The sequence below is a fragment of the Porites lutea genome, chromosome 6, assembly GCF_958299795.1.
Source record: "Porites lutea chromosome 6, jaPorLute2.1, whole genome shotgun sequence".
Classification (NCBI taxonomy): domain Eukaryota; kingdom Metazoa; phylum Cnidaria; class Anthozoa; order Scleractinia; family Poritidae; genus Porites; species Porites lutea.
Window position 1 is genome coordinate 24,451,941 of NC_133206.1, and position 23,279 is coordinate 24,475,219.

At 39.3% G+C, this 23,279-nt stretch overlaps 1 protein-coding gene across 1 annotated transcript; it reads left to right on the top strand.

Annotated features, from left to right (window-relative positions):
• Window positions 1-5,813: 5,813 nt before the first annotated feature.
• LOC140942255 (large ribosomal subunit protein uL3-like) lies at window positions 5,814-11,109 on the top strand. Its single transcript, XM_073391216.1, has 7 exons — window positions 5,814-5,868; window positions 6,974-7,166; window positions 7,671-7,839; window positions 8,456-8,591; window positions 9,499-9,951; window positions 10,206-10,301; window positions 10,897-11,109. The coding sequence occupies exons 1-7, from the start codon at window positions 5,866-5,868 to the stop codon at window positions 11,065-11,067; spliced, it is 1,221 nt and encodes a 406-aa protein (XP_073247317.1). The 5' UTR covers window positions 5,814-5,865; the 3' UTR covers window positions 11,068-11,109.
• Window positions 11,110-23,279: the final 12,170 nt, after the last annotated feature.

The following is a 23,279-nucleotide window of genomic DNA, read 5'->3' on the forward strand; positions in this document are numbered from 1 at the left end:
ATCTCTGCATGGAAATAAATAATAATAATTATTATAATGATGATAATAATATTTTTTAGGTATTAGATAAGCCAGGAAATAATGTAAAGGAAGCAACAGACCTACATTATGCCCACAAGATCCTGGGATCACTAGGGACAAACATTGCTACTTGGTAAAGAAAGGTGTGTGATGGGTAGTCACCACAGTATTAAACAAGCCTTTCCCCCTCCCCTCAAACACCACTAGAAACTTACAGATTAAAACAAATATTTCAAGCAAGGTTAAAATCGAGGCATCTGAGACAGAAGTGCAGTCTTGTAAGAACAGGTTTTCTCTGGTGGGGACGCCTGTCATGGCTGAAAGGGCTGCTATTTATATCATGAGATTGTATTCACTATTGCTCTGTTTGTTGATCCTTGCAGATCATAGTTTGTGTTGGAGTTTTACCCAATAGTGCTATTACTTTAGGCACAAGTTTTTTGTTCATTAGTCAGAATATGTCTGGTACAGATGTCTGGTGTAACATGGTTTGACAGATGTTAAAGACAGCAAGGAGAGTCTTGTTTTTCATGTTGCATATAAATGCCAGGCCTCAAATAAGTAAGTACCCATTGTGCTAAAATAATATGAATTTTCAACACAAGTGCATACACCTAATAGTAACTGCAGTCAAACTGTCTTGAAAAATAAAACAAAAAGAGGGAGAATTTAAAAAGCTAGATAGTAAAATTAGGCATGCTTAACAAAAAGACATAAAGGGATCTGGTCTGATGAAAGGATAAAGCTACTTTTTTAGATTACATACAAAAAAGTAACTCCTGTTGACAACCATACATTCCCATCCAGAAATAAGGGGATATAAATAGAAAACTGGTTTCCACCAAGAGAGTCTTTTGTAGAAGTACAACGATATGATGTGTTTTTGCACCAAATGGAAACTCTGAAAAAATCCGATCCCCAGATGGGATTCGAACCCACGACCCTCCGTGATCTAGTCGGATGCTCTAACCATTGGCTACTGGAGACTCGGTGGTGAGGAAGGGTGAAATGTGGGTCTTTGACTAGAACTGCATCAGGCAGTCACATAGTCAAATCAGGACAAGCACGCATGACTCCTAACTGCATCATGCAGTCACATAAAGGCATATCACGGGTTGTCACTAAGATTCAAGTTGCCGAGTGAATACAACAAGTAGGCGGGGTATCAAACAGCTAGGGTTTTATTTTGATTCTATTTTTCATCTATTTTCCAATGAAAGTAGCTGGGAGCCACATTCATGGTAGCCAGGGAAAATCCCTGGCACCTGGCTCTTAATGACAGCCCTGATATCAGAGATGCAATCATTCAACCACCAAGGGAGTCTTGTGTACAAGTACAACAACATGATACATTTTTGCATCAAATGGAAACTTAGAAAAAAATCTGAGCCCCAGATGGGATTCGAACCCACGACCCACGACTTGATGGTGAGCAAGGGTAGAATGTGGGTCTTTGACTAGAACGGCATCACGCAGTCACATAGTCAAACCAGGACAAGCACGTATGACTCATAACTGCATTACACAGTCACATTTAGGCATATCAGAGATGCAACATCCAACTATCAAGTAAGTCTTGTGTACATTTGTAGAAGTACAACCTCATGATACGTTTTTTGCATCAAATGGAAACTTGGAAAAAAATCCAAGCCCCAGATGGGATTCATACCCACGACCCTCCATCATCTAGTCAGATGCTCTAACCACTGAGCTACTGGAGACTAGATGGTGAGCAAGGGTGAAATGTGGGTCTTTGTGGGTCTTCAAATATAAAATTACTGCTTTCTATTGGTTTGGTGAGTGCATAAACTTGAATAAACTTGATCTGCTATTGTGTTGAGTTAACCTGGTCTGCACACTTTTTAAGGCCTGTGAAGTTTTTTCATGACCTATTGACTATTTTCCAATTCCCCATAATACACTCTGTCTGCCCCCCAAATTTTGCATAACTTATTGTCTTAAAATGTTCTTGGGAAAATGCAATACTCCCAGGAGCATTTAAAAACAATGGTTTATGCAAAATTTGGGGGGCAAACAGAGTGTATTATGGGGAATTGGAAAATAGAGAATCACAACATCATAAAATGTGGCTTCATTTCTACCCCTAAGAAGAATTTGAAACTATGTTAGGTCAATATATTGTAGCAATTTATTTAGCAACTTGTGTCAGAAGGAATTGACACAAATTGGACTAAGTATGAACTATGAACACCTTGTAGTACATCCAGTTTTGCTTGTGAATCACATAAGGAGACTCATGCATGCACGATATAAAATGATATGGTTGTTGGTAGAGGCTACTTTTCACACCAAAGTTCATAACATGCTACAAAAAAGTTAACTCTACTCTCAGGGAAGTGGCAAAACGACTTTGTTGTGATTAGAAATAACAGGACATCAAAGTAATTAACAGTGATAACAACACTTAGAATTATCTACTCATCACAACATCTCCACAACCCTATGACATTTCTAAAAATACATTCCACAAATATAGATTATATTCATACAATTTCCCTCAAATTCCTTAGACTACGAGCAGTCTCTGTTTTTTTCTTGGTCCGTTGAGCAAAACGCCCGAGACACGCAAATGACCACGTGCATGACTGAAGGCGCGAGACGGGAGAGGCACGACAAAAGAGAGACTACCCGTAAAGCCAGAGAGAATGGTCTTTCACGGTCTAGTGATTTTTTTGGCATTAAAACTGAACTGTTGACAGTCCAGGCACGTGAAACGTGACCTTAGAGTTTGCTTGAACAACAGGGATTTTCCTACATTTCTTTTTTTAAAAAGCGCAGCTTATGCAATGCATAGAGTTAGAGTCGATTCTAAATTAATTGACAGAGCAAATCTTCATTTTGGCCACTGGTCTCGAGGTCATGAAGCTGGTCTATTTACGTACATTAATAATTCATTTCCTGTACTTTATGTTTTGAAGGAGATCACCCAAGGCCTAGTTAGTAGTTCTTGTTTGCAGGATGTTGAATTTTCACGGGATAGTGTTCTTCATATCCTAATTGTAGCTTAACTCATTCTTTGGGCGCCGATTTGTTTTTTTGTTTTTCCTTTCTTTCTTGAGATTCAATGTAACGAATCTTTGTTCTGTAGCACGATGTCCTGTACTGCATTCGTTGGTAATTACCTTAGTTTTATTTTTACGAGTCTTCCAGTCTATGCTACTTTCTGTTTTAAGTTCTAAAGTAAGACTACTGTTTTGGAACTAAAGCGTTCCTTGACAGTGAAGAGAGGCTTTGAGGATTTAAATTGAGCAGTCACGTCACATATCTGGAAAGATGAGACCTTCTCATGCTTCTCTTTGCTCTGAATGTAATTTTTTTTTCTTCGGGAGACATGACAAACATTCCTGCAGTGCTTCAGCCATCATCAACTTGTCAATGGTTTCAACTGTTGACAGTTTGTTGTCAACGCTTCACGCATCAGCCAATTGTATTTTGCATTGTGAGGCCAACACATATTTCATTGCATCAAAACACAGTTAGGAACTGTGTAACACTGATAAGTTGATTACAATTAAAATTTGTCTTTGTGTTCTTAGCCCTAAAATGTTTGAAAATTGTTGTTGTGACGTGGTGAACATGGCGGGTTGCCATTTCTTATACTGCTCCGTAACTCTGGTGCTTCTTCTGCACATAATCATTTTGTTGGATTCCTTTATTTCACCTCCCTGGTCTTCTAAGGATTATCTTAAGCCAATTCTTCAGTTTCGAAACCGTTTGTGCTATAATGGTCCTAAAGGAAGCAAGTCTACAAACCACCTTTCGAATGGCCATGTTGTATCACAGGAAAAAATAACGGATTCTCATTTTTGGATTTTTTAGGGTATTTAAAGAATACCCACAAAAATCCCAAATGTGTGGTTCCAGAAAATATCCAGACCCACCACGGAGGGAATTTGAAATTCCAGGGGGGTGGGGGGGGGGTGTCAGAGGCCCAGGAAATTCCAGAGGAGAGGGGGGTTGGACTATAAAATCACTTTCCGGGGGTAAATATCATTTCATTTTCGACCTGAGTTCGAACATTGCTTCTTACCGAACTGTTAGATCATTTTTAGATCATAAATAACTAGAAATTTATCATTTAAGATTGTTCCTTTTGATCTTAACCAGGTTTCCTTTCTTCCAAAAGCGTTTTGGATGTAATTTCAAAGGAATTTGACCAACTACAACTCGTTTTATCCCATGATCGTATATTCGGCCGCCATTACTCGTTACCAGTCTCCCTTAAGACATCAACGCATGCAACACATCACGTTGCGTCAGTCGATCGATGGAAGAACCGTAGAGTGGCAATTTTACTTCACGAAGTACAAACTATACATTGTAACCACTTTAGAATGTAGAGTTTTTATTCTCCTTTTCATTTTCCCGTAATTTTGTGGTTGAAGATGTGGCATGTTCATGATCGAATTCTCGCTCGCTGAACTGGTGTTGATTTCAGCAAACATTACGGCCATCGCCCATAACGCACGTCGCATCAGTCGATCGGAAAACAGTAAATTGAACTTGGTTTCCTTATAACATGTAGGGGGTCTTCATTGCTATGATTTCAGAAGTCACAGTTTTTATTCTTCTCTTTGTTTTGCCTTAATTTTGGGGTTGAAAGTTTGACTTGTTCACCATATAGCATTCCCGCACAACTCATTAATTCTACCAACATTACGCCTACCTTACGCCCATGAAGACAAACCTTGCCCTGATTAAGGTAAATTCATAAATACAACCGACTTGTAACTTTATCTATTTCATTTAAAGTTAGGGATGAGCAAAAACTGCAGATTAGGTTACTTTGTGGTGGTGTAGTGAGTTTTGATGTTGCGAGATCACTCAAATAAATGGAAACAGAAGCATACAAGCTTCTGATGGAAACTGTTACGTACTAACCATAAAATGCCTCATTCTTTTACTTTAATAGTCTTTCTTCGTGAAAATGAACTTTTTCAGAGGGGTTGGGGGGTCTTTGTCACACTTGTGGAAATTCCGGAGGGGTGGGGGGCCCATCAGGTCCATGCAAAAATGGAAAATCCAGGGGGGTGGGGGGATCCTAAGTGAGATTCACTCCATAGTGGGGGTCTGGATATTTTCTGGAACTACACAATTTGGAGGAGTGAGACAAGTCCCAATCAGGGAACTTGGTTGGTAATTCCCTGGTTGGGACTTGTCTCACTTTGCCAAATTTGGGATTTTTATGGGTATTCTTTAAATAACCTAAAATATCCAAAAATGGGAATCCGTTATTTTTTCCTGTGATATTGACTGCAAATTTTCGAGCAAGTTATCGCATCCACGCGTTAGCTATGCTTTCATTTTACATTGCAAACAGGCCAAAATGTCACACTTCTTAAGAAAAAACTATAAATTAATTACAATACCTTCTTCCCCGAGAAGCAAACTGACTTTTCGGTTCCCGTGAAGTTATGCAAAGGTACACGACAGTCGAGGCACACTCTAGCGTATCGTATCGCATTACGTCGTATAAGGCATGGTGTAATGTCCCGAAATGATAACACAAAGGGTTTCATAGACCTCTAAAAACTGTATTTTTTAAAAAATGCGCTATCTTAAAAATAATATACTTTTGTTGCCATATAGACGTGTCCCGTAAATTAGAAGATTATTCAAATATGACAGAAACACTAACAATTCCGGATTCGGCACATTTTGTTTATCATATATCATATACTTATTTGCATCAACCGCTGATTGCAAGTTATATGGAGTAAACGGGGGTCTAATGATACGGAGCATTGGCATCCCCCCTCTAATGCAATCACACATAAATTGGTAAGTCACGTGTCATCGTTCTCTTTCCCCGTGCTCAGAGAAATGGTGGGTGCTTCAATAAATGTAACGATTAAACTTGGTTCCATCCCTCAAATTTTGATCCATCCGTTCTAAATAAAAGCGTAGAAAAATTGGATATCTTATATTTTTGGCGAAAATTTTGTTATTTTGAATATCAAAGTAAACTCCTCAACTTCAGAGACGTTTTTTCATGTCGTGTTGCAAGATGCCAGCTAGGGTTTGATACTTTTTCCTTGTGCTTTTAATTTTATTTCTTGAATTTCCTGTACGACGCTGTCATTTTTCTTTGTTTTTGTTGACTTAGTAATGGGTTAACTGAAATTCTAGTATCAGTGTAATCGTATAACTTTCGAGGAAGGTATACGCGGACGAAGTGCTTTATACTGACGACCCTGTTGCTTCCATCCCATTACTTTCTCCTGCATTTTCAGTACGGTATTTCATCGGAATACTTTCCAGGTTTTTCTGGGTATAAAATATCTTTACGCCTTTTATGTAAATAAGCTTATGTTTCGCTTGACCATGCTCGGTTCCAAGATGTACAGTTTATCCCCGCTTCCCCATGTGAAAGAGTTCTAAATAATTGTGAAGGGGCCTCAGATTTTGTTTTGTTTTGTTCTTGAGATGAGTACTCAACCCCTCTTCTTGACGAAATTAATTCGGTTCAAATATAAGTTCAAATATATGGCCTAAGAAAATGGCTGACACTTCAGGACCAGTGGCTGCAAAGTGATATTTGATAAAAATCTGCAGAAATTCCATATAGATGACATGTCACTACCCAGATCTGGGTAGTGCTTCTTATTTGGTTGAAAGTGTGCTTCATCCAATCAGTACTCCCCACAATTGCAGATCATTGCATTGCATTGCAAAATGTTGGCTGTCTTCTCAGACTATCAAATAAATATATTAAGAGAGGTCTTTAAACACAGCCAAAGAAATTCAATATTGAAAAAGATGGCTGACAGGCATCAAAATCGTCAACTATAATGCTGCGTTTCTTAGGCTATGTATTTGACAGCTCTCTGAATTTAAAGTTCTTTTATGTCGCTTTACAGAAGGTGAGACTGTTGTGCAATTGATCCAAAATACGAATATTTTTAAAATGAAAGGCATTTTTTCTTTTTAGTCTCATAGAAAGTACAGAGCACCACGACACGGCTCTCTGGGATTCTTGCCCCGTAAGAGGTGCAAGCACCACAATGGTAGAATAAAATCCTTCCCCAAAGATGACCCAACTCTTCCTCCTCATTTGACGGCATTTGTGGGTTTTAAGGCTGGTATGACCCACATTGTGAGAGAAGTCGAAAAACCAGGATCAAGTATGTATCAGCTAAATAGATTGTGTTGATCTTTGTAGGCTTATGTCTAACTATGAGTTCCTTGGAACAACACTGTATAGCACCAAGTGAATTTAGAAAGCTTTGCAAATGAGCGAAAGTTGCACTTGATAGTGGGATAGAGAACAGGCTGTCATTTTAATTGAAGTTCGGACATGGTAACCAAGCAGAAAATGATAATCAAGTCATGAGTGACCCAGTTATTCTCATCAAGTACTACAGTGCATTTTGAAATGGAATAATTGCCCAACCATTGACCTATTTATATACAAATACCCTTTCACTGAAATAAAATTAATCTGTGTAGAGGACAGAATGACATTCCACAAGTGATGACCGAACTATTTTAAAAGTTGGATTGTAATATAAAAGAATGTTTTATTGATGTGTCCCAAATTGGTTTGGATAGCAAATCACTTAACTTAGCTAATGACAAAAGGAGTAAGCAAACAAGAAATTAAAATTTAATTACCTCTTGCTCAACAGAGATTCACAAAAAGGAAGTGGTGGAAGCTGTAACAATCATTGAAACACCACCTATGATGGTTGTTGGTGTTGTGGGGTATATTGAAACCCCACGAGGCCTACGTGTCCTCAAGACTGTCTGGGCTGAACATCTTAGTGAAGAGTGCAAGCGCCGCTTTTACAAAAACTGGTATGTTTTGATTTGTTATTTAAACCTATTTTCCCTTAATTCCATTTTACCAGAATTACAGCAGCAAACAAATCAATGTTTCAATAAATTCAAGGTCAGACTCTTATATGTAGGTAAATTATTGTACCACACTTTGCTGTGTAATCAGAGTGTGGTATCAGAAAAAAGTGGTAAATCCTCCTGCAAATTGAGCCCTTTCACTCCTATTGGTGGCCAAAGAAAAAATTAAGAATTGTTGGAATGTGTTTTGAGTGCTATGAAAAAGTTCAGTTAAAGAGGTTATATTGAGTCGCAATCCAGTTGTGACAGGGCTTAGTCATTGAGGCTTGCAAGAATATTCTTTTAAGAGTTAAGATGACTTTTTTTAGTTACAGAACCTGTGTATCACTAAGAAACTGCTTTTCAATAAAATAAGTTAAACTGGCAGTAAAGTATTGTTCAAATTACTCCTGTTATTACCTTTTTGTGATTGATGTGTTGTGTGGTGCAGTTCTAACCAGTGTTGCCCACATGATAGTGCCTATTCTCCGCTCGGCTTGTCTTTGCCGATGAGAACTGGCTCCCCTATTCTCTCTTCTGTTTCATCAACCATGCAAATGCTGGTTTGTACATAAAGGTGCAAGTCTAAGAAGAAGGCCTTCTCTAAAGCTTCCAAGCGATGGGCAGATGAGGATGGCAAGAGACAAATTGAGAATGACTTCAACACAATGAAGAAGTACTGCAAGGTTATCCGAGTCATTTGCCACACACAGGTAAGACATGACAGAAGTCATGGTTCTGTTAAAGATAGCAATCTACTTGTAAGATTAACAGTCCACATACTTAAAGATATCCACAGGCAGCCTCTCCACAGGGCTCTGTAGGTACCCCATAGGGATCACGTTTAGGCGATCGCATTGTTTTGACAAGCTAGCCCTGCCTTAGTGATCTCTTCTTAGCCTTGATGTCAGTGATCTCTGTAGAAAATGTGGTTCTTAATACCTTATTAGTACTTAATTTTCACTTCTACTTGATAATTCCGCAATTTTGGAGGGTCAGTATTTTGCGTGGCTTTATTTTCACGATGTAAATTGGCAGATATAAAAAAAGAGCAATACATTTCTCAATTCAATTGTTTTTAACTTCTTTTTTCAGTGGAACCCCATTAATACGGTCACCATTATTGGCCGTATTAAATGTATAGCCATTTTGCCAGATGGCCAAAATAAAGTGGCCATAATAACGAAGTGACCATATTTGGAACTTTTTAAAATTTGTGGATAAACTGAAACAACCAGATGAAGATGAATGCTAGATTGTCTACTCTTTTTGTGAAATTTTTGCACATCAACCTTTTTCTACAAAAGAAGATACAAAATGAGACTCATCAGTTATATTATTCATCTACCAGTCAATAGTTGGGATTTGTGGATATTATCTATCCTGTGTATGTTATTTTTTTTATTGAATTTGAATTTTAGGCTCATTGACTTTTGCATGTTTAAATTTCACAAGGATTTTTATTTTGGGGTTTAAGTACCAATAGGGTATGCAGTGGTTGAGGAACTTCCTTTTTTAGTCTATCTTGTTTAGTGCTCTATGTTTGACCAAAGTATTAAAAGCTACAACAAATACCTGAGGTCTCTATTAGCATGATAATACTTTTTTCCCTATTTATAGCAAAAACTTGTGAAACTTGGTCAGAAGAAGGCCATCATAAAGGAGATTCAAGTCAATGGTGGCAAGGATGTTGCAGAAAAAGTTGACTGGGCTCGTGAGCGCCTTGAAAACCCTGCACCTGTGCGCAAGGTCTTTGCAAAGGATGAGATGATTGATGTGATTGGTGTATCTAAGGGTCATGGGTTCAAGGGTGTGACATACCGTTGGGGTACCAAGAAGCTGCCACGCAAGACCCACAAGGGTCTGCGCAAGGTTGCTTGTATTGGTGCATGGCATCCCGCTCGTGTTTCATATTCTGTTGCCCGTGCTGGTCAGTTTGGGTATCACCACCGCACTGAAATCAACAAGAAAATCTACCGCATTGGTCGTGGCATCCATACCAAAGATGGCAAAGTTATCAAGAACAATGCCAGCACAGAGTATGATCTAACAGACAAGTCCATTACTCCAATGGTGAGTTTTAATATTATTTTTGTAAACTTAAGGTTGACAAATCTACTGTGTAGGATGCCTTGGTAAGATTCATGCAGCATATTATAGTGGAGACAGGTTGTCTCACAAAAATTGGCAAACCTTGCAGAGCATCTCCTGTCCTCGTGCAAATTTGGGTGAAGTGAGCATTTTTTAAGGTGGTCCTTCAGGGTTGTATTTTGTTTATTCAGATCATGTGTTGAACTCAATAATCCCTTATTTACTTTAATTTTTAGGGTTCCTTCCCTCACTATGGTGAAGTAAATGAAGACTTTGTCATGCTCAAGGGTTGTACTGTGGGCAAAGTGAAGCGCGTACTGACTCTTCGCAAGGTAATGGTTCAGTTATTGTAAATATTGACAAACCTTGTATTCTTATGTTAAGAACCTTACTGTTAATGCAGTCTTTCTGTTGATGAGAATTAGCATTATTATCATTATTATTTTTGTGATCAAGGAATGTATGAATTTCATTTATTGGAACTGCAGGATGAAGAAAATAAATGTAAAGAACATCAAAGCAGTCTTTTCACCCTGTAGTTATTGAAATTCGTATAAAAAATTATTCATTATCACCAGGTAATCTTTGTCTCTCCAACGTATATTACAAACCAAATGAATATACAGTGTAGGTGGCTTGCTAGCTCAGTTGGTTAGAGCAGTGCGCTGGTATCACGGAGGTTAGGGTACGAATCCCAGGAAGCCAGAATTTTTTTAGGGGATTCGAATCAATTGGAAACGGACAAATATTATTAATGAATAATATTATTGTTATTACTGATTTAATTTTTTGATCTTTGGGATGACGTTTGTTTGTATTTAAACTGTGGTGTTCTTAGTATTTCTACATTTGTACATTATTGGTTCAATTTTATCAAGTCCAACAAATTTAAAGCCCTCACAATTGATTGTATGTTATCTTCCACAGTCACTTCTTGTTCAAACAAGCCGTGTTGCCCAGGAGAAGATTGAACTCAAGTTCATTGACACTTCATCCAAGTTTGGTCATGGTCGCTTCCAGCATCCGGCCGAGAAGAGGGCTTTCATGGGTCTCCTCAAAAAGGAGCGTGAGAGGGAGCTAACTGCTGGTGCAGAATAAACTTGATTATGAGATCAATAAAGTTATTCTGAATTTACGAAATGACGTTCTTGGAAGCTACATTGTCATGCGTTAAACTAACGGTGCTTACTACAGTCGCCTCCCGATAACTCGAACCTTCAAGGGAAATCGAAAAAAGTTCGAGTCAGGGGGAGTTCGAGTTATCCAGGGTTCGAGTTACCGAGGGTAAAATTACAGTGACTGTATGACGGAAATCCAGGGGAAATCGATTTTTGTTTGAGTTAGGGCGAGGTTCGAGTAAGCGGGGATTCGAGTTATCGGGAGTCGACTGTATTTGTCAGAACTGGCAGGCCAGACCAGTCCAATAGTTAGGAGAATGCCACTATCAATCAGGACTTTTGGCTATCCAGCCAGATCAATTAATTCCTAAATGGTACGCACTGCAGTGATGGGTTTTGGTAATAATTTCAAGAAAAGACTAATATTCAGTTTCATCTTTAAACTGGCTTGTCCGTTTAGCTATTTCTAAATTTTGGTAAGCGCTTAAGTCCTCCACAGCAAATTTGAGATTGGTATAAACAAAAGCAGAAATACCCAACCCAAGAGATTAGGGTAAAATGAACACGTGTCGTATGTGCCCTCAAGTGTGGATGGTTACTTGATGTTGCGGTGGGGTGCAGTGACCAATTGACCTAATATTGAAAAGACATTGAACAGAACCAACACCACATCACAAAAGGGAACCAACAATAGTTTCGCAACACCAAGAAACACCTCAATTGTGCTTTATCGCGAGGTAAGAAACTGTCTTTGTCTAGGCTGTCGAAGAACTGATGATGTTCTCTTCTAATGTTTGGAGGAGGGTACCGCAATTAAACCACAACAAATAAACTACTTGCGGGCACCCTTGGCCTATCTTTAAAGAAACTTGAAAAGTGTCGTTGATCGTAACTCTCAAGTTATATGGTTGAAGTTAAAACAAACGCACTGCATGAGAACGTTGATGCACCAATCGTGCCAAAAAAAGAGATCAAAGAAAGACTATCGTCAACTCGTGGGTACGTTGTTTAGAAAAATTAATAATCAATTAGTTAGCACCTCTGGTTTTCCCACAGTGAATTTTAGGAAATGATAGAAATTCAGATTATAAATATACTATCCTTGTTCTGGAAACACAATACTTTTCTTGCTGTTTATTGCACTTTAGTAACAGTCATTTAAGTATATATTTAAAAACAAAAAAAAAACAAAACAGCAAAACAAAAAAGAAACAAAAAAAAGGAAGAAGGGAAAATGAAGGTCTTTAGCAGAATTTGAACCCAGTACCTTCGGGTTGACCCGACCTCGCATAGCCACTACTCCGTTGAGGATGGTCACATGATTTGGCGAAAAGTCTCAAGTTTAATGCCTTTTCCATGGAACTTCCGCCGGCAAACGACCGGGGCTAACGATCGAGCCATACTTAACCGATTGAGAAAACGACTCGAAGCAATCGGATGAAATTAAGGCTAATTGAAACCAGGCTACTCACAGTAAAAAACAATGTAAACGCATTTCATGGCAATGAAGGAACATATGCGATACAAAGCCGACACAACTCCTCCGCGAAGTAGGACGCAAAACATTAATTACGAAGTGCGTCTACTACGAGTGAGCGAGTGACTCATTTGCATATCTCGGTCCCTGCAATAACTCGTGGTACGCTCGCGCGTACCCACGAGTTAAAAAACGAATAAAGTTTTTGACAGTTTCCTGTGTGACATTGAAATGCCTGAAATCCCGATAGCCTTATGAGCATCACCGGGGGTGATATTTCCCAATAGACCTTTTCACCGATGCGGCGGCCACATTGAATTAATTGGATTTAAGAAGTATTATGGGATGCCCAGGGGGGATTGAGCACGATCCGATATACTCGCAACAGTATTTCTGCGCGCTTTTCGGGCCAATTTTTCTTTAAGTTTTCCTAGAAAAAGATTGTAATGGGAAAAAAGGTCGTTGTGTCGTATTTGGATGTAATAATGATCGCCTTTTTCCCGAGAAATATACATTTTTGCCCGAAAAGGGCGCGTAAATACTGAGCGAGTGCCCCCTGGGCATCCCATAATACTCCTTAAATCTAATAAATTCAATATGGCCGCCGTATCGGTAAAAAGGTCTAGGGTTTGAGTGACAGGGTGGCGGAACGAGCTGAGAGAATGGAACATGGAACTCATGGATATTTCGGATACTCTTAGATCAAACATAGACATTTTATTGACGAGTCGCATTCTAAACAGACATACATAAATACATACATACTTTATTGAGACTCCCTTCAACAGGGCTTTTCAGTCACAATGTTAATTATTACATAATACTGGTAATTAAGAAAAGAAAAGAAAACTTATTTACAGTAGTTCAATTAAATTCAAAATACATTCAAAATTATTCAAAATATATTCAAAATTATTTCGTATGAAATATCCTATTAAAAAGTCTCCGCTTAAAACTATCAAAATCTTTAGTGTTCCTAATATTGTCAGGTAGCCCATTCCATTCCTTTGGGCCCCGAAAATAAAATGCCCTTTGTCCCATTGATAGTCTACATCGGGGGACAACAAAATTGTTACATTCCCTTGTGTTCTTGTTGTGAACTGCTGAACGTTTAATAAAATATTTACCTAAATAATCTGGAGCTAAGCCATTTACACATTTGAATACTAAAACTAAGTCATTAAATAGAACCTTCTCCGTAACATGTAACCATTTAAGAGATCTCCGTCCCTGGGAGATATGGTCAAACTTCTTTAAACCTAATACAACTCTGGCAGCAAAATTTTGTACCAACTGCAGTTAGTGTAGGTTACGTTTAGATGTATTCCCCCATACTGAGGAACAATAAAAAAGTTTACTGAAAACGAAGCTATTTATAAGTAGTAAAAGGGTTTTCCTTTCCAAAAGATGTATAATTCTACTTATCTGTACCAACTGGTTCATGCAGCTAGAGACTGTTTTGGTAACAAGTACATCGTAGGTAAGATATTGATCAATGTATACCCCGAGATCCTTAGCAACTGACACTGGTGAAATAGTTTTGCCCAACAGGGATAAGGAGATATGAGGTAGTCTCTTAATAAGTTGTGCTGAGCCAACAGCCACTAATTTTGTCTTCTCTGGGTTTATGAGTAGAGAATTCGTTGCACACCATTTACTGATGTCCCTAAGATCTTGGTTTACGGCTGCCATAGCACTTGTTGCGTCTGATACAGAAAATTTAAAGTACAATTGGCTGTCATCAACATTTGCAGCGGGTTGGCTATGGGTAATAACACTGATTAAATCATTGATGTAAATAGGAAAAAGCATAGGACCCAAGATCGAACCCTGAGATACTCCATTTGTTACGGGTAACAATTCTGAGACTGAATCCTCGTATCGTACTCTTTGGTATCTACTTGATAGGTAGCTACTAAACCAGGAAGTTACGGAAGCTTTGAGACCCAGTTTTCGAAATTTTCCTAACAATAGATTATGATTAAGGCTGTCAAAAGCTTTTGACATATCAAGCAGTACTAGTAACGAGGCAGATTTTTCATCGATTGCTTTCAAAATGTTATCTGTAACACTTATGAGGGCAGTTTCTGTCAAATGCATTTTTCTGTTGCCACTTTGATAAGTCTACAGTTTGTCATGCGTTGTCAAAAATTCCACAAACTGCTTGTGTGCCAGCCTCTCGCTTACTTTCGATAGGATGGGTAACAATGAAATCGGCCTGTTGTTGGCTGGTTCCTCTGAGTTTCCTTCTTCGGGTACAGGTATCACCTCAGCAATTTTCCTTGCTTTAGGAAAAGCAGCCATCTTAAATGAATTGTTCACCAATCTAGAAATCACAGGTGCGATGCTCTCACAACTGTCTTTCAGGACTCGTGCTGAGATTTTATCATATCCTGGTGCTTTGTTGGCAGCTAAACTCTTAACGACAGACTTGACGTCAGTTTCTTTTACATCCTGGAACTCAAATGCTTCTGTTTCAAACACAGTGAATGCTGTCAGCACTGGTCCTCCTAGCTATTCAAACAATGTTCGTGCTACTGTGCTCAGCGGAAGTTACCGAAAGCCTTATTTGCGATACCGGGGAGGAGTGGGGGCGTGGGAGGGGATCCCATGTAGTGACCGGGATGCTTGTCACCTCTCATTTGGGTAGAAATTGCGGGTTTCGGTTAATATTTCTAGCCAGACGGGTATCGCTTATGGTTGCGCGTAAAGGAATATCAAATCCTCATAAGAATTTTATAGTTCGAGAAAGTTCGATGGGACGGTGATTGCGTAAATGACGTTTTCCCTGCCGTTGCCTTGTATAGAAAATGGAACCATCCTCGAAAAGCTTATATTTCTGAACTTTTTTTTTAACAGTGGATCAATGGTGTCATTATTCCTCTATTCCTTGTGCAGTAAACGTTTAGTGCATTTTTGCAATTACTAACAATCCGTATGCTTGTTCCACACCTATGAGACACCTATGACCGGTTAAATCACTCGGCCGATCGGAAATCCGGATATGTTTTCAAAATGGCGGCAAAAAGCGACTTAAAGACAATCCTAAAACAGTTGCACTGATCCATCTGAAATTTCAGCTGAGAGATTTTACATGCTGTAAAGAAGTCAGGAAAGGCAAACGGGTAATTTCCCCGAGCGTTGCTCTTTTAAGGCCAAACGTACTCTGAGAGTGTACGGAAGCTGATTCGAGAGGAATTATACTGTTAGTGTCATGTGCGACAACTTTGAGCTTTTTTAAGTGTTTTAACCAGTGTCTTTATATTCTAATTCCTTTTTGATGTACTACTTGAGCGCGTTATATGATACTTTACACCGGCCGACATATTTGATAGAAAGTACAGAGAGACCACCTCCTTGAGGGACCACCTATTCAAACGCCAAAATTTTCTCATTCAAAGCCCTATAATTAGACCCTCTCGAAAACGACCACCACGCGCAGGCGACCGCGACCACGACCACTTTTTGGGCTGACGGTTTAACTTTCCATTGTTTCAAACTTCTTGGAAGCGACTACTTGACGCATGGTGTGATCTCTTTGTTCGCTGTATGTACAACGCCACTCAGAGTAAACGAAAAACGTCCAGTGACAATATGAAACTCACATATAACTTGGAAATTACATGCAATATGTTCTCTTCCAAAATGTAGATTTGTCGGAACCTCTCCTTGGAAGAGACTGCCTGTTCGTCGCCGAATTCTCGTAAGCGACCTCCCGCCCGTAAGCGACCACTAAAACTTTGTATTTTGCGTTGTCATGCGATTAGGGGAGGTTCGAATGTAATTGTAGTAGGGAGAATTCGTATCAATTTACATCTTGTGTTACCATCTACCGGCTGTTTTATCAAGCAATGATGTTACAGGAAGAAATCTTATTCTAATCACGTTGTTGTTGTTGTTTTGTCCTTCGAAAGTAGAAGATGACCAAGACTTCAGATTGAAGACTAGTGGCGGTGGGCCCGAAGATGGCTCATGGGGCCAATCCGTGCCCAAACAGTAAACTAAAACATGGGACATAAGTGTGCCCCGCGTGCTGCGAGTGGATTTGCGCGCAGCACGTTCCTGAGGTCCGTCGGTTTTCTACCGCACGGGCCCTGAGAGGTGGGGTTTTATCACCCTGATTTGTAATAAAGAACAGGATATGTAATATCAACCGGATTTTTATTGAAAATCAACGTGATCTGTAGTAATAACAGAATTTGTGATAATAATCAACCTAATCTGTAATAAAATAACTAACCGGATTTGTAACTAAATTTCAACCAGATTTGTAACAACATACTTAACCGGATTTGTAATAACCTATCCATGAACAGGATTTGTGATAACGTTACAAAAGGTGAGTCACTTATTTTTATACTGTCTTGATATGCATAGTCTTAAAGATACTCGCAATTCTCCCACTTGCGTAAGGGTTTGGATATTCCAAAAAGTTACGGGCAAAGTACTTGGCCTGTCGGTTAAAGGTTTATGCCAAGTTGACTCTGTTAACTAACTGGTCGTTGCAGGAAAAAGTCGTTATGCCCAGTTTTCTTTTGTTCCAGTTCAAGTACCACTTGGGCGAGTGTTTTGTAATATACCAGATGTTGAATTTATTTTGTATAATACGTAATCATGATAACGAGTTTTAACTGTAGTAACCTGCCGAACATAAAAATACTATATATGTGTGCCGCGTTGGCACTTCTAATTTTGCGCTATATATCAGAGCATATAACTTTTGTGTATATTAAAACAAACTAGAACACCGTTTCGTTATTCTTGTTAGACTCAGGTTAGAAAGCGGGGCAGTCAGAAAATTATCAAGAATTTTATTTCAGCCCCTTACTCACCTCCTCCCGCACATACCCTTTGGAAATTTCCGAACCCATCCTCAGAGGTAAGTTGAAGGGTATTCATTTTACAGTGGAAAAGCACATCAAAGTATCACTCATCTTTCGCAGCGTTATTACAAATCCTGTTAACAGGTTATTATAAATCAGGTTAAGTATGTTATTACAAATCCGGTTAGTTATTTTATTACATATTAGGTTGATTTTATTACAAATCCTGTTATTATTACATATCACGTTGATTTTTAATACAAATCCGGTTGATGTTACAAATCCTGTTGTTTATTACAAATCAGAGTGATACAGCTGTGCTACGCCAAGTTGCATGGCGGTCCTGGGAAAGTGACTCCAAAGCACTGGGATTGATGTCCGGGCCTTTGTGGAACTCTTTGAGGCAGTCTTTGAATTTTAAAACGTTAATTCCGCTCCCTCACCGAGCGTTTGCCCTGGCAGAGTCAACAGTAGCTGCCTGGGCAGGCGGCTATCAAGCATTCTAGGGACATGGCCTTCCCATCTACCTATGACGCTGCCCTTAGCAATCCTGTTGTTGAGCAGACTTAGCATCGATGTACACCACTCTTGAAAGTGTACTTCCCAGTTAGGTGAAGTCGTTAACTGTCAGTAGGTTCTGTCCCTTAATAACCATAGTTGATGGTTGGTTCCTGGTAAGGCTTACCAGGTGCAGGCCTATACACGACCCTCGGACTTTTTGGTGATGGTAAGGTCGAAATTGTCACAGCTTTGAAATAACATTAAGCAGTCCATTTCATGCCACATTATTTGCTGTGTTGGCGTTGAGGGAACAGTCGTCAGCAAGTCAGGAAGAACTCTCTGATGACGGTCTTCTTCACCTTCATCGTCGAAAGGAATATGACGTAAAGTGGCCCGGAAAGAATGCCAACAAAAACGTCAGCTAGCGCTAGCGAACGAAACAAGATTTTATAGGGTGGATGAAGAGAACATTGCTTGCAAAGTGCAGCAAGGATCAATATTACCCACAGTCGCAGTCAAAGCGAAAAAAATGTCCAGGGCGACGAGACTCGATAGAGATGTCGCAACTATTCCTTACTGCTTTGGAAACGTCCAGTATATATCTTCACTTATTTCCATGGTACTATTTTGTTCAAGTTATATTGCTTCTCAGTTAAGGGTTTGATGTCAATGCACCTCAACATGCAAAACGCTTAAGACGACATGAACTCTCGTGTCAGTAGTAGAAACCGTACCTTCGAGGACAGCTGGAGGCCATAACGAGCCGCACCGTCTTAGCAACCAAAAAAATTTTGTTTATCTAGCTGAGATAGGGGACTAAAAGTCCCCTATCTCAGCTGGATACTCAGAAGCTTGTAACATTCACTATTCCATTTATCTCTGATCATATTTCGCATCTAATACGATAGAGGCGTCAATTTTCGCGCCATCATGTCGTCATTCTAGGACCTTCTAGGGCGAGAAATTTAATTAAAAGCGCGGCATTCAACAAATGTACGGCTCAGGTTTCGGCTAAAATTATTCAGTGCCGTCAAAGAAAAAAACATATTATTAAGGTCTGCGTATAAAGTCGATCACATTGCTAACACAGACAAAAACGCTTAAATATCTCCTACAAAATGAACGGCTGAGTTTGTTTTTTCTACGGGTCAAACTGCTACTATATATCCCAGAAGCGCTCAGGCATAATGATATGCCAGGACTTCTACCTGGATGAACCAGAAAGGATATAGAACAACTACCTATTCTTTTTTCTTTTTACGGCTACGGGTTGAAATGCTAAACGTGTTATATATCCTAGAAGCGCTCAGGCATAATAACATCATGCCAGGACTTCTACCTGGATGAACCAGAAAGGATATACAACAACTGCCCAAATTTTTTTTCGGCTACGGGTTGAAATGCTAAACGTGTTATATATCCTAGAAGCGCTCAGGCATAATAATATGCCAGGACTTCTACCTGGATGAACCAGAAAGGATATACAACAACTGCCCAAATTTTTTTTCGGCTACGGGTCGAAATGCTAAACGTGTTATATATTCTAGAAGCGCTCAGGCATAATAATATGCCAGGACTTCTACCTGGATGAACCAGAAAGGATATACAACAACTGCCCAAATTTTTTTTACGGCTACGGGTTGAAATGCTAAGCGTGTTATATATCCTAGAAGCGCTCAGGCATAATAATATCATGCCAGGACTTCTACCTGGATGAACCAGAAAGGATATAGAACAACTGCCTAATTTTTTTTTTTTTTTACGGCTACGGGTTGAAATGCTAAACGTGTTAGATATCCTAGAAGCGCTCAGGCATAATAATATCATGCCAGGACTTCTACCTGGATGAACCAGAAAGGATATAGAACAACTGCCTAATTTTTTTTTTTACGGCTACGGGTTGAAATGCTAAACGTGTTATTTATCCTAGAAGCGCTCAGGCATAATAATATCATGCCAGGACTTCTACCTGGATGAACCAGAAAGGATATACAACAACTGCCCAAATTTTTTTTCGGCTACGGGTCGAAATGCTAAACGTGTTATATATCCTAGAAGCGCTCAGGCATAATAATATGCCAGGACTTCTACCTGGATGAACCAGAAAGGATATACAACAACTGCCTAAATTTTTTTTACGGCTACGGGTTGAAATGCTAAGCGTGTTATATATCCTAGAAGCGCTCAGGCATAATAATATCATGCCAGGACTTCTACCTGGATGAACCAGAAAGGATATAGAACAACTGCCTAATTTTTTTTTTTACGGCTACGGGTTGAAATGCTAAACGTGTTAGATATCCTAGAAGCGCTCAGGCATAATAATATCATGCCAGGACTTCTACCTGGATGAACCAGAAAGGATATACAACAACTGCCTAATTTTTTTTGCGGCTACGGGTTGAAATGCTAAACGTGTTATATATCCTAGAAGCGCTCAGGCATAATAATATGCCAGGACTTCTACCTGGATGAACCAGAAAGGATATAGAACAACTGCCTAATTTTTTTTTTACGGCTACGGGTTGAAATGCTAAACGTGTTATATATCCTAGAAGCGCTCAGGCATAATAATATGCCAGGACTTCTACCTGGATGAACCAGAAAGGATATAGAACAACTGCCTAATTTTTTTTTACGGCTACGGGTTGAAATGCTAAACGTGTTATATATCCTAGAAGCGCTCAGGCATAATAATAACATGCCAGGACTTCTACCTGGATGAACCAGAAAGGATATAGAACAACTGCCTAAATTTTTTTTACGGCTACGGGTTGAAATGCTAAACGTGTTAGATATCCTAGAAGCGCTCAGGCATAATAATATCATGCCAGGACTTCTAACTGGATGAACCAGAAAGGATATAGAACAACTGCCTAATTTTTTTTTTACGGCTACGGGTTGAAATGCTAAACGTGTTATATATCCTAGAAGCGCTCAGGCATAATAATATGCCAGGACTTCTACCTGGATGAACCAGAAAGGATATAGAACAACTGCCTTTTTTTCTACGCGTCGAAGTTCTAAACGTGTTATTCTCAGAAGCGCTCAGGCTTAATAATATGCCAGGTTTCCAGCGACTGATTTTAGCTGATTTTGCGGTGCGCAAGAATGGATAATTTACCCGACTTGTAAACAGATATTTCCTTCAGCCGATTGTGTCTCATGCAGGAGAATGTCATGTCTGCGTTGTTTTGTTTCCACTGAAGTTTTATCAAAAAAAGCTTAAGCGAAAATAGGGAGATCGCAATTTATACTCTTACGAACTATAAATTAGGGCTGACCTGGAAGACACGTTGAATTGTGCCGCCATCCATAATCTGGCTGCGTTCAGGGAGACAATTTCCTCTTCCATCCAGATTTACTTGGTATATGTGTTTGCGAGAATCTTCAGACAAAGAATTGGGTATACACTGATTCGAATGGCTTGGCGATACTAAGTGCTTAAGTCTACTTACCGATTACAACATGTTTTGGAAGTATTGAGAAGCGCGCCAAATGAGGTTGTCACAGTGTTCTCGAGCGAACACGGCGCGACCTGGATTGATAAAATTACCATTACATGCAGCTATCATGCCAGTGATTTCTCCTTTCGTCGCATAGTGAATAGTTTGCGAGCACATCCTCGACCCTCGAAACATTTGTCTTGCGCCGTTATAGAAGTTGCTTCTCCCGCGAACCATAGGTAGATTTCCCGCTTAACATAATGATTGATAATTTATGCAAAAGTTGACCTCGTGAAAGTCAGCAGTGCATTAATTGACTCAAAAATAAACAGACTTCCTACAGGGTTTTGAACACGGTTTTAATTAAAGTACTTTACGAGCGATGCGGTAGTTGAGCGCAAAAGTGTTACGGTGATGGATACTCAACTGGATGATTACGTCACTTCATAGCAACCAGACGGTACAAATTTTTTAACTTCCGGAGCGCTGAGGCTCGTAGTGTATCTTTAATGCATCTTAGAATGTAGAATGTACAATTAAATTGACCTTTTGCAGCTGCTTCTAGAGTGTCATATATTTGCCAAAAAGTCTACTTTATGCTAAGTATTGTTTACAAAACTCAACTCCGTTATTGATCTGTGACCCAAATGGGAAAATATTGATCTCTTGTGTACGCACATATTGCTTATCTACAGACGGTTTCCTAATAAATTATCATTAGAAAATCGGAAAAAATATGTTTGTTCACGGTATATTGATAAGAAGGCCTGATGTGAGCAAATGACTAGCTTCTTTTCTTCACTGGCAGGTCAACAAAACTATATTTATATATTGACAATGTTCACTGAGCAAGTAATGAAATTCGTTTAATTAAACTTGCATCACATCTCCGGTTTCAAGCTGACGTTTGAAGAATTCTCAGGGGGGGGGGGGGGGGGGGTACTTGGGTATTTTTTGGGTGGGGATGTGCCGCCCGGGACTCCAAATTGGCACCCCGTTCTAAAAAAATTTCCCCTAAAATTGATACCCCGTTCTAGAAATGGGTCTAGAATTTGCCCTAAAACTGATACCCCGTTCTAGAAATAGGCCAATTTTTTATACTCCGTTCTAGAAAGTTTGTAAATTGAAATAGCCCTGTTTTTTTAAAAAGATATTTCTTTATTTGTTCGACTTATACATCAAATAAACGGTTCTTCATAATCAGCAACAATTTTAAGCAGAAGATAAAGCCGTGATCCACAATTTTGTATTCCCCGTTCTAGAAAACGCCTCTGAAAACGCCCCGTTCTAAATCAGGAGCTTCAAAATCACGACCCCGTTGGGCGGCACATTCCCGTATAGGTAATGTATGGGAGTACCCCCACCGGGGAAGAACTGAGCGTGTGCCGTCAGCTTTTGGTGTTGTAAAGGGTTTTTATTTACTTGCTCACTTGCTCATTTTCTCAGTCGTTCCAAGAGAAATTGTAGACCACGGCTTGTGCAAAATTTTGCGGGGCAAACAAGGTGTCACGATTATGTAAGATGTGCAAAGACAAATCCCAGTGAAGTAAATTAAGAAGTTCAAATAACAAAAGCCATGATTTGCACAAGAGAGCAAAAACTCTGAAGACAGGATTCTCGTAATGGTATTGGTATTGGAAGAGGAAGTGGTAGTGGTAGTGGTAGTAGTGTAGTAGTAGTAGTAGTAGTAGTAGTAGTAGTAGTAGTAGTAGTAGTAGTAGTAGTAGTAGTAGTGGTAGAAGTTGTAGTAGTAGTAGTAGTAGAAGTTGTAGTAGTAGTAGTAGTAGTAGTAGTAGTAGTAGTAGTAGTAGTAGTAGTAGTAGTAGTAGTAGTAGTAGTAGTAGTAGTAGTAGTAGTAGCAGTAGTAGTAGGTAGTAGTAGTAGTACAAGTTGTAGTAGTAGTAGTAGTAGAAGTTGTAGTAGTAGTAGTAGTAGTAGTAGTAGT